The sequence below is a fragment of the Scylla paramamosain genome, chromosome 18, assembly GCF_035594125.1.
Source record: "Scylla paramamosain isolate STU-SP2022 chromosome 18, ASM3559412v1, whole genome shotgun sequence".
NCBI classification, from domain to species: domain Eukaryota; kingdom Metazoa; phylum Arthropoda; class Malacostraca; order Decapoda; family Portunidae; genus Scylla; species Scylla paramamosain.
In genome coordinates, this window is record NC_087168.1 from 10,564,378 (window position 1) to 10,577,149 (window position 12,772).

Consider the following 12,772-nt stretch of genomic DNA (forward strand, 5'->3'; position numbering starts at 1 on the left):
GCCTCCCGTTCTCTTTCTACTGCACAGATTTTTCGTCTTTCATCTCTTCTTCCTTATTTTTTATACATACACATTCTGTGCACGCTTTTCGACACATACGTTACACGTCTTTTCTATACATCATATTACTCCTTTCTTCACACAGACATACACACACACATTCACTCTCTTTGTCCATATCTTTATGTAAATCATTTTTTTATGTTCAGTATTTCTGGTGTACATGTTCATGTTTTGTTAAATAAAGTTAGAGAGAGTTTAACCAGTCTAACAAGTGGCTATAAATACAACCTTAGCTGGTGAACAAAAAGAGTTAAGAGATTAAAGGACTTGCAACTGCTGACGGTTACCTGTCGGTTTTCTCTTCTCTATCTCTGGCGAGTTAAGAGATTAAAGGACTTGCAACTGCTGACGGTTACCTGTCGGTTTTCTCTTCTCACATTCCTGGCGGCTTCCACCTAGATCACTAGAAATGGTGACTCGGAGTTAGACCGTAGTGGCCAGCTCCACCAATGCTGTGTCCCAGGTTCTTTAGCACTATAGCGTCGCCACAGCTATAGGTACCTCGCCCAGGTCAGCCCCCGCCTGACACGGACCACCACGGCCAAACCGCCACCCAGCCTGGCCCAGCCGTGACCCACCGACGCCACCCAGCCCGGCCAGCCGCCACGTGACACACACACACCGTCACCCAGCCCAGCAACCGTGGTCACCGCCGCTGCCTCACCAGTCACCAGCCACCCTCTCTCCCAGCTGTGACTCACCACGCCTCGCCAGCCACCCAGGCCACTGAGGCCACGCTCACCTGCCGCCTCACCACCGCCACCAGGTCACTCCCTCTCCTGCTGCCGTGACCCACCGCGCCAACTCCACCTGCTGCCTGGTCACCTGCCACCCCTGCCACACCTGCTGCCCAGCCTCCATCACCACCACAGCAGCAGCAACACCTCTCCGGCTCACCACGCACGGTCACCGCCACCCGGCCGTGATCCCACTGGCCCTGATTTCGCTTCTCTACAACAGGGCGGCGCCCCCTGCACCGGTACTCCCGTCTTCCGCTCGACAACAGGGCGGCGTTCCCTGCAACGTTCCCCCACCAAAGTGTTAGTGCTCCCGACCGTCCCTCCCCTCTCCCCCGTCGTCCACCCTCCCCCTGTGTGTGTTAACCCCTGCCCCTAGAAAACTCCCTAGTGTGCATCAGCGCGTACCAACCCCCGTGTGCCAGACACCAACACCTACACATACACGCACTCACACACACACACACACAGACTACACACTTCGTTCACGGCAGTGCGTTCCAAGCCGTAAGTGCGAGTGTGGTAAAGTACGTGCCTAGGACCATCGCTGTCACACCCTCAGCACTGCACAGTGGCGCCCAGCAGGCGTCCCTTGCCACCTCTCACTGGCACCTGGCGCCGGAGGAGCCCGCGCCTCGCCGACAGGCGTCACTACACCCTGCTCCACGACTCGCATAACAAGCCACCAGGCCCCATCGCACGCCAGCAACAAGAAACGGCCATGGCTCCACCGGACACCGCCTCCCCAGCTCCCCCCTTCAGGGCTCCAGCCTTCAACAGCCACGACCCCAACATGTGGTTTACCATCTTGGAGCTGAACTTCAAGGCAAACAACATCACTGAGGCCTTGAAACAGTTCACTCACGCCTGCACTCTCCTGCCACCCGAGGTCCTCTTGCAAGTCTCTGACGCCATCGCGAAAGCCCCCTCTTCGGACAATCCCTACGACGACCTCAGGCAAGCCGTCCTCAAACGCCTTGCGCCAGACCTCGCGCAGCTGGCTGACGACTATATGTCGACAGTTCCGTCGGCAACGCCACCGTCTTCAGTCGCCACTGTCACTAACACAGCAGACGTCCAGCAACTCACCCACATTGTGTCGCAGCTGGCCCTGCAGGTCAGCGCGATGCAGGAACAGCTAAATACCCGCCAGCGTCGCCGCCCACCGTCACCTCGATGCCCTCGCTACCGCTCTCGGTCGCGTAGCACTACACGAACCCAGGGCGTCTGCTACTACCACAGCAGGTTCGGTAGCGAGGCCATTAAGTGCACCCAACCCTGCACTTACAACACCACCCCGGCGTCAAACTAAACGGGCGGACGTTCACGGCGCGTACGATCCGCCAGCCCAAGTCACAGCTACTTCACGTCTACGACCGACGCACCGGAATTAAGTTCCTCGTCGACACCGGCGCTGAGGTCAGTGTCCTGCCTGCCACAGACAGCCAGAAGAGGTTGCCTGTAACCACGCACCTCTATGCAGCCAACGCCTCGAAAATCCCTGTGTACGCGCGGCAGACACTACACCTCGAACTCAACCTCCGCCGCTCCTTCGACTGGACCTTTTACGTGGCAGCTGTGACCCAACCCATCCTAGGCGCCGATTTCCTACGCCACCACGACCTCCTAGTCGACTTGAAGCACGGCACGCTGCTGGATCGTCTCACTTCCCTGCGGACCCGTGGCCGAACGGCACCTGGCGAGAGCACCGGAATCTCCGCAGTCTGCCGAGATAACCCCTTCGCCGCCATCCTCAAGGGTTTCCCAACACTAACACAGCCATACTCAGCCACGCAGCCAGTGAAACATCACGTCCTGCACTACATAGAGACCACCGGACCACCTGTTTTCGCCAAGGCTCGTCGCTTAGCACCAGAACGCTACAAACAGGTCAGGGCCGAGTTTGAGTCTCTGATGCAGCAAGGCATCATCCGCCCAAGCTCCAGCAACTGGTCGTCTGCGCTTCACGTCGTCCCCAAGAAAAACGGTGACATACGCCCTTGCGGGGACTACAGAGCCCTAAACTCCCGCACCGAGATGGACAGGTATCCAGTGCCTAACATTCAGGAGTTTTCCTCACAACTGCACGGCTCTACAATTTTCTCCAGGATCGACCTCGTAAAGGCCTTCCATCAGATCCCCATCAACCCCGAGGACATCCCGAAGACGGCCATAATCACGCCCTTCGGACTATATGAATACACTAGGATGCCCTTCGGTCTCAAGAACGCTGCTCAAACATTCCAGCGCTTCATGGACGAAGTTTTGCGAGGACTGCAGTTCTGCTTCACTTACGTCGATGACATTCTTGTTGCCAGCCCAGACGACGCTGCTCATCGCCAACACCTCGAGCAAGTCTTCACTCGTCTGAAGGACTACGGCATCCAGGTCAACGCCGACAAGTCCGTGTTCGGCGTGCCTTCAGTCGACTTCCTCAGCCACACTGTGTCCTCCTCAGGCTTCACCCCAACTGCAAGTCGCTGTACTGCCATCCAGAATTTCCCGAAGCCCACAACTCAGCGCCAGTTGAAGCAGTTCCTCGGGATGCTGAACTATTACCACAGGTTCATTCCCCGATGCGCGCTCCTCCTCCAGCCTCTCTACGCCTTAGTGAAGCCAGCCAAACGAGGCCAGTCCGTCACCCTTGCCTGGACGCCCGCAGCTGAGGACGCTTTCCTCGCTGCCCGGAAGGCGCTCACATCCACAGCGCTCAGTTTCCCTGCCCCAGACGCCCCTACTTCCATCGCCACGGACGCCTCAGACACCGGAGTTGGAGCAGTGCTACAGCAACACATCGACGGTGCCTGGAAACCCGTCGCCTTCTTCTCCAAGAAACTCAACACTGCCGAGAAGAAGTACAGCGCCTTCGACAAAGAGCTCCTCGCCATCTACAAGGCATTGAAGCACTTCCAGTACTTTGTCGAAGGACGTCAGTTTCATATCTACACTGACCACAAGCCGCTGACGAGCACCTTCATCAAGAACAAGTCATCCTACTCACCACGTCAACTGCGCCACGTAGACTTCATCTCTCAGTTCACCACGGACCTCCGTTACGTGAAAGGTGAAGATAACGCCCCAGCCGATGCCCTGTCACGCAACATCTGTGCCACATCTACCTCTCTCATCGATTACGCCGCCATTGCTGCCGATCAGGCCGCTGACGCCGAGCTGCAGCAACTGAAAGAAAACGCCGCACTACAGATGAAGAGAGTACAGCTACCAGGCACTCAAGTGCACATCTACGCTGACGTCTCGACCAACACCGTCAGACCATACCTGCCTCAACGGCACAGGTATCCACTCTTCCGTCAGCTGCACGACCTCTCACATCCTGGCATCAGAGCTTCACAACACATGATGACGTCCCGATTCATCTGGACCGCCATCAACAAGGACGTGAGAGACTGGACACGTAGGTGCACCACCTGTCAGGCCTCCAAGGTGACGCGGCACACACGCTCCCCTACAGCCACCTTCACGCCAGTCTCCACACGCTTCGAACACGTCCATATCGACCTTGTTGGCCCTCTTCCTCACTCCGACGGCTACCGCTACATCCTCACCTGTGTCGACCGCTTCACTCGCTGGCCAGAAGCTGCACCACTGACTGACATCTCCACTGACACCGTTGCACGTGCCTTTATCAGCACGTGGATCTCACGCTTCGGTGTTCCTGTCAGCCTCACTTCTGACCGCGGCGGCCAGTTTGAGTCCAGTGTCTGGAACAAACTGATGACACTACTCGGCATTCGACGATACAGGACTGCCAGCTACCATCCTCAGGCCAACGCTACAGTGGAACGTTTCCACCGCCAGCTGAAGTCGTCACTGATGGCTTCCAGCGACCAACGCGAGAAGTGGAACGCCACCTTACCCCTCGTCCTCCTCGGCATCCGGACGTCCCTCAAGCAGGACCTTCACCACTCTTCTGCCGAGCTCGTATACGGCACCACTCTTCGACTCCCTGGCGAGCTCCTTACCAGCTCACCCGACGCCGGCCCCTGCAGCGTCCAAGACTTCGCCAGCAGTCTTAAGGAGTCGATGAGAAGCCTGCAGCCGGTGCAACCTCGCACGCACCCCGCCAAGACCTTCGTCAGCCAGGACCTCGAAGACTGCACACACGTCTTCGTCAGGGTTGACGCTGTCCGTAAACCACTACAGCGCCCCTACGAAGGCCCCTTCGAGGTCCTCCGCAGGACGAGGAAAAACATCACCATCAACAGAAACGGCTCTTCTGACGTCATAGCCATAGACCGAGTCAAGCCCGCCTACATCCTGCACACCCCGACGGCACCTCACGACCCGACATCGCCGGCCACGCCTTCAGCACCACGCGCCACGGCTAAGCAGCACGTATCGTTCGTCGTGCCTCCTCACTCGGGGGAAGTTATGTAGCAAATAATCTAGTCAGCCATAGAAACATCCCATTTTCTCTCATATTCAGGGTACACTAAAGCTTACGCGCTTCTCAGAACCAGTAATGTAAACACAAGTCACCGCTCCAAGCACTCCGTTTTCTCTTATATGTTTTCAGCCTCCCGTTCTCTTTCTACTGCACAGATTTTTCGTCTTTCATCTCTTCTTCCTTATTTTTTATACATACACATTCTGTGCACGCTTTTCGACACATACGTTACACGTCTTTTCTATACATCATATTACTCCTTTCTTCACACAGACATACACACACACATTCACTCTCTTTGTCCATATCTTTATGTAAATCATTTTTTTATGTTCAGTATTTCTGGTGTACATGTTCATGTTTTGTTAAATAAAGTTAGAGAGAGTTTAACCAGTCTAACAAGTGGCTATAAATACAACCTTAGCTGGTGAACAAAAAGAGTTAAGAGATTAAAGGACTTGCAACTGCTGACGGTTACCTGTCGGTTTTCTCTTCTCTATCTCTGGCGAGTTAAGAGATTAAAGGACTTGCAACTGCTGACGGTTACCTGTCGGTTTTCTCTTCTCACATTCCTGGCGGCTTCCACCTAGATCACTAGACATGCTCTGCATGGAATGGGGAGTGGGACTTACCTAGAGTTTCTTTTTTTTAAATATTTTTTTTTTTAATGTTTTGATGGTGAGACAGACCTTAGGCGCACCTAAACTGTGTGTGTGTGTGTGTGTGTGTGTGTGTGTGTGTGTGTGTGTGTGTGTGCATGCGTACGTACGAGCGTGTGTGTGTGTGTGTGTGTGTGTGTGTGTGTGTGTGTGTGTGTTTTAAAGGTTTAAAAAATTTATTTACTCGCACAAACCATGAACAGGGTATGAGTTTCTATATAGACATTATAATACCCCAGTGTGGAGCAATAATGACTACAGAATACTATTATGGCTCCCCTTAGGTATCACAACAGTTACAGTAAAGTTCTGCCCAAAACATTATGTTATTTCTGTTAGGAATTTTGCCAAGTTTAAGGCCACATTATAAGATTTACTTGCAAACAGTTCTTATATCTTATATGTATTAAAAAAAATACACAGTAAATACCGCTTACGTATATTATGAAAAGAGGGACATTTAAAAAGGTACTGAAATTCGTCTCCTACACCATTCATATTGCACTGTGTACATTTACGGTCCTCTATATAAGTATTGTCGTACAGGCCTCTCACAATCGGTAAATTATGATTAGCGCATTTATTTATTTATTTATTTGTTTTATTTTTTACGTAAGAGGGTCACTGGCCAAGAGGGAAAAAAAGAGAGAGAAAAAAATCCCACTGAGGTGCCAGGCTCAAAAGAGATGTCAAGAGAATCATCGAAAGTTGACACAACGACCTTGAATATCTACACGGTAATTTTAGCAGATAGCTTTGCATTTCTCTGTTTTTAATCATTATCCTGTAGTTGAAACAAATATAATCATTATGTGTTTCTTCCTCTGTACTGATTCTAATAGACCTATATCTTTCCTGTAATGTGGGGACTAGAACTGCACAGCATAGTCTAGATGAGGTCTGACCAGCGCCAAGTATAACTTTAATACTACTTCCAGCCTTCTACTTTTAACGCTCCCAAAAATGAATCCTAGTACCCTATTTACCCTGTTTCTGGCTTCTATGCATTGTTTCCCTAGACGGAGTTCAGAGTTAACTATAACTCCTAAATCTTTCTCGTACCCTTAAAGTACCTACCAGAGTTTGGTTGTTTAATGTGTACCTATTGTGTGGGTTTCCTCTACCTACGCTAAGTACTTTGCATTTATTGATATTAAATTGCATTTGCCATCTATCCGTCCATTCATTCATTCTCTCTAAATCTGCCTGCAAGGCGATGGCATCCGATTCTGACCTAATTAATCTATCTACGAGTATCTTTGTGTCATCCGCAAATTTACTAACATCACTACTAATTCCACTATCCAAGTCATTGATATATATTAGAAATAACAATGGCCCTAATACTGATCCCTGCGGCACCCCACTAATTACATGACCCCACTCGGATTTCGAGCCGTTTATTACCACTCTCTGTCGCCGTCACTAAGCCATGACCCTATCCAGCCTAACACCTTCCCATCTATCCCGTGTGCCCTAACCTTTCTCAGGAGCCTTTGATGGGGTACCTTGTCAAATGCTTTACTAAAGTCCAGATATAAGATATCATAACTATCACCACTATCTACTGCCTCGTACACCTTACTGTAAAAACTTAACAAATTTGTCAGGCAAGACTTCCCCTTCGTGAAGCCATGCTGTTTTTCCTGTGCCCTGTTCTTTTTCGCTCTACCTCTATTCACCCACATCCCCACCATTCCTACTTTTACTCCCTCCATCTCCTTGGCCCCTGTACTCCCCTTAATAGGATAAGATTAGCTGAAGATAGGAAGGAGTCAGTAAGAATAAGGATGAGTGAGAGCTAAGGTGAAGGAGAAAACAAATGTGCGTTAAAATATGACAATAAGTGAAAGATTAAGTGTGAGTGTGAGTGAGACTGAGTGAGAGTCAGTGTGAGTGAGAGAAGTCAAACAAGAGTGAGTGTGAAAGTTGGCGAAAGATGAAGTGTAAGAATGAGAGAGTAAAAAGAATCATGAAAATTACTAAGTAGAAGAGACTGAGTAAGAATGACAATGGAATTATACAAGACTTAGAGAGAGTGAGGAAGTACGGAGAGTGAGTGTCATGGAGTGAGTGAGATGGGGAGGGAATGAGGTCTCCCTTGTCACTTTGTCTAGTGCAGATAAGGGCAGGGGAAGGAACAGGGAGAGAGGTTTGAGGCAAGGCGGAGGAGGAAGGGAGAGGAAAGGAATGAGAGAGAGGACGTAGTACGTATATTTATCCCGTTTTTCCTGCACCATATTCCTCTTCGTTTTCCATCCGTACATTCCTCCCTTCCCACTTCTACTCCCTCCATCACCTTGCCCACTGTACTCCCCTTCCCCGATTACATTTTCTGTTTATACAATCTCAAAATACTCGTATCTGTGCATTTTATTACTTCTTAATATATCTCTTTTTCTATTTATCTATATTTCTTCCTCTTCACTCTTTCCCTTGTGGAGCTTTGTGTCGCAGATACGACTCACTCTGTATGAAGGTGATATGTAAAACTGATCCACATCCACATCCGCTGCCACGGGTATGAAGGTAAAAGTAATCCGCATCTTCATACCTTCAGGTATGAAGGTAAAAGTAATCCACAAATATTAATATTTTAGGCCTTACAAATTTATCTGCAACTGTACTTTACGATAAAAACATACTCGGCTTCGCATCCGCAGAGTTTTATATATATATATATATATATATATATATATATATATATATATATATATATATATATATATATATATATATATATATATATATATATATATATACGCTTACATCTTAGGTTTGATTGCATGTATTTATCTATTTTTTTTTTTCGAGACTTCAATATACACACAGGAGCAATGGTAGTATTTACTCACAGAGAGAAGACAGTGAATCCCGCCAGCACGCCGCACAGGAAGCCCAGGGGCAGAGCTCTTCTCTGCGCGAAAGTCACCTGAAGAAAGAATAGTCACTGACATCGTGGTGGTGGTAGTGGTGGTGGTGGTGGCGGTGGTGAGGGCAATAGGGGGCATTACTATCAGGGGGAATGGGTGAGGGCGCTGTTTGAGGGTCAACATATTTCAGTAAATATTTCGGTGCGCGTCTCTTTGGGTAAGTTTGGAGGTATTGTCCCTTCTGAGGCGTCTAGCTAAAGGGACACCTGTAATTATTACAACTCAAGAGCTGAACCTAAGAACCTGCTTCATCCCGTCAGGAGTTGAAAGCAGAAATGATGAGCCACAGGACTGTTGATAATCAAGGTGTTTCTCTTCTCACTGCGTAATGTCAAAATTCCAACACTTTTTCCTGGTACATTTTCCTGGTCACCTCACCCTTTCACTGCGGCGGGCGGGGGACTTCTCGCAACCTTCGTGTCCAGTAAAGGCTGTGTGTGTCAGCTTCCTTATCTAAAGCCGAGATAACTATATATTTATAGAAATAAAGTTATGCACACAAATTCTCAGAAAAGTCAAGAAACGAAAAGATTATATGGTAATATTATAGAATGCCATTCAATCTTTAAGACCGTGCTTGCGTGTTTCATAGAAAACGGAGGTAAATATTAGGGTGGCCCAATATAAACCAAACACGAACAGATCCTATAAGAAGTATAAACCATCAAACTTATGAACTTTTGAGTACACCAGAGAACTTGATAAGTGTCTCACAAGAAATACATTTATACAGCCTGTGCCTGGAGTACAAAATAAGTGTGGTTACAGATAAGTTGACGGTAGCTAAAAAAATAGATTCTCAAAAGTTTTGGATGCACTATTTTCAGCAGGGTCTAGTGGAAGTTCTTTGGTTTTCAAGTCTGTTTTCATAATTTAAGAAAGAGCTCAATGATGATTTCGCTTCATCATTGAAAATAAAAAGATCCATGAGAACACTTTTCATATTTTTTGGTGATTTGGAAATAGTCCTTCTGCGAGCGTCTTGAGGCGTCCTCAGCACAGATAAAACACAGAGGAAATCAGCATGAGGGATGATGGCATTGGAATGCAAACGATGAACATACGGATGATACAACAAAATGCAGGATAACGTAAAGACTCCATATTGTTTCCGCTCAGGAATTGGCCACTGCCTGACATCGTACACCTCTGGCGATTGTTACTCTGGATCACAGTCAGAATTATTTCACATTACTTGCCTTTTTCTTATATGTGACCTGTTTGAATGTGTGTGTGTTTGTGTGTGTGTGTGTGTGTGTGTGTGTGTGTGTGTGTGTGTGAGTTACTGTTTATCTGAAGGCGTTACTTGAATCTTGTAGCACAAGGTGATGTCAGACATTTAATTTCCGATAACTGCCCAGAGAGTAGGAGGGCAATTCTACAGTTGGTTACAATGTGATGAAAAAAAAAGAGGAAGAAGTGTATTACTAAACTCGAACTTATTAAGACGGACGTTAAGCAGTTTATAGTGACCAAGTGTGACTAACTTCATCTCTATCATCATAAGTTATGTTGTCGCTATCAAAACACTCCCTCGGGTGTCATCGACTCCGGAAAACGTGCACATTAATCAGTAGAAAGCAAAACATTACTGTTCGACCAACTTCAAGGGCAAAGAATATCAACAATACTTCACCAAAATAATAAAATAATAATAATAATAAATCAATAAAATAAAATAAATGAATAAAGAAAGAAAGAAAGAAATAAAGAAGGAAAGAAAGAAAGAATAATAACAATTAATTAATAATTGAGAGAAAAAAAAAGCAGGTCGCAAAGAGCGTAGTAGATGACTGGAATAGACATGCATAGTAATCTTGTTCTTCGTGCTGAGCCAGTATGGAACTTTGAAAGATCACATAAATTTTTGCATAGTGATGTTAGGTAAATATACATATGTATGTATGTTTCAGACATGGACTGCGATCTTTAGGTTTACTGGTTTCTTGCTGCTTCCCTTATGTTACCATGCCTTTATGTTTCAGTGGATGAGCAATGGATGTGTTACGAGCCGTCTGTGGTGATGTGCTGATGGTGCATTAGATCATTCAGTTGTTACTGTCCTGTGTTCAGGTGCCTACAATTACTTATTTTTTCCCTCCTGGTTTGGCGAGACAGACGCAGGAAGCAGCAGAAGGTATGCACTAAAGGCATTAATTACTAGATTGCCAAGATCACAGGCGCTGGCTGAACATAATTTACGTATGTGCGAGGGATAATTTTGTTCTTACATATCATTATCTTCTCATATTATAAGCTGAACTATGCGAAACAGTAAACCCACTGGAAATCCGCCTCATGGATGAACAGATTCATATTTTACACTAATCAGAGGTGAGCAAAAGATTACTTCTTTTGACTGGGTAAAATATAACACAAATCATATAGCATTCATAGAGTTAATCCTCTGAATGCTAATGAAAATATGGAGTACATCTGTTATTTCATTGAATAGCCCCTCATTATTTTACTAAGCAAATATGAAACTACAGACACTAAAATATCTGATCTATTCCACCACTTCCTTTGTTACCACACGTGTCTTCCAACATTATTCTTGAAACCTGCTACACAATAAATCAATAAGACTGGAGAGAAACATTAGCAGTTAAACATTTAATAGCATAGCGCAGTATTCGACGATGTTAGCTAAGTTCTTTGCAAGACTACACATTTTGCGCAATACCAGCAATGGCAAATTGTATGAACCGGGAAGATGTAATTAACATAGCATTTCATACAGCATGATGAAAAATTGTACTTTCATCAAGTCTCACACATGCATTAAAGGCACGACCTGCAGTCTGAGTGATGAATTCAAAAGCGTTCCATCCCATTGTTTTACAGCCTCGAGGGGAAGGTTACGCTACTGAGACGGTTCTTTCTTAACACGTTCTTCTTATTATCAGCCATCATAGATCCTTTAATGCAGCGTTTCCAAAACTTCTGATTTTTACTCACTTTTCATATATGATCCTCATCCATAGCCCCCCTCTTTCCCCCAATCACATCTCGTGACTACAGTGAATGTCTGTAGTCCTACATTTATTTAGGTCCATTATGAAAAAAAACTCCGGCAATGCCTTTAATTTTATTCATTCCACATCATATTGTTCTAGTGTGGTGAGCTTTGGAATTTTTATGTATACATAGCCTCAATTTATGGCCCCCCAAAATTTTACTGTATGGCCCCCCCCCTGTGGCCCATGACCCCCAGTTTGGACACTACTGTTCCAATGAACCCAAACAAAAGCCCTCGTGCGCAAAAATAAGAGTATCAGTGAAAGAACGAAACAGTCGGAAGTGATCACAGCATCAATAAGAGATACCAAAAACTTGCATCACTAAAGATTTTTAAAGGCCAGAGGCGTTTCCCTATCAGTGTTCTTTGTAACCCTATAATGTCATGCCTTTCCTGGCCGTAATGAGAATGGTGGTGACACGGGGGAGGGGTGAAGGGGGTGGGGACGGTTTTTTGATTAGTTTTGCAGTATTTCTTTTGATATGAAAATTCAATTTGATTATTATCTTTATTAACTTTGATAATAATTTTGTTATTGTTTTGTTTACTTTGTTTTTCAACTTTAGTTTGTGCGGTTGTTAAAATTAAAGATAGATGCCACCAGCCATGACTTTATGCCTAATATTTAATATAAGTATCTATCTATCTATCTATCTATCTATCTATCTATCTATCTATCTATCTATCTATCTATCTATATATATATATATATATATATATATATATATATATATATATATATATATATATATATATATATATATATATATATATATATATATATATATATATATATATAAATTCATATTATTTTTCTCTGAATACACAGTGGTTTATGTAGCAGATTATTCTGTTATCTTGGAGTTGTGGGATCCTATACTAGGAAAAATGACAATGTCCCTAATCAGTTAATGAGAAAATTTTTAAATTAATTATTTACAAAAAGTTAA

At 45.8% G+C, this 12,772-nt stretch overlaps 1 protein-coding gene across 1 annotated transcript in view; it reads right to left on the reverse strand.

Moving 5' to 3' along the window:
• The window catches only part of LOC135109356 (probable methyltransferase-like protein 24), a 143,897-nt gene that overhangs the window by 48,612 nt on the left and 82,513 nt on the right, over window positions 1–12,772 (reverse strand). The window contains exon 3 of the mRNA XM_064020746.1: window positions 8,723–8,799. Coding sequence (XP_063876816.1) covers window positions 8,723–8,799 — 77 coding nt within the window. The remainder of the gene's footprint in view (window positions 1–8,722; window positions 8,800–12,772) is intronic.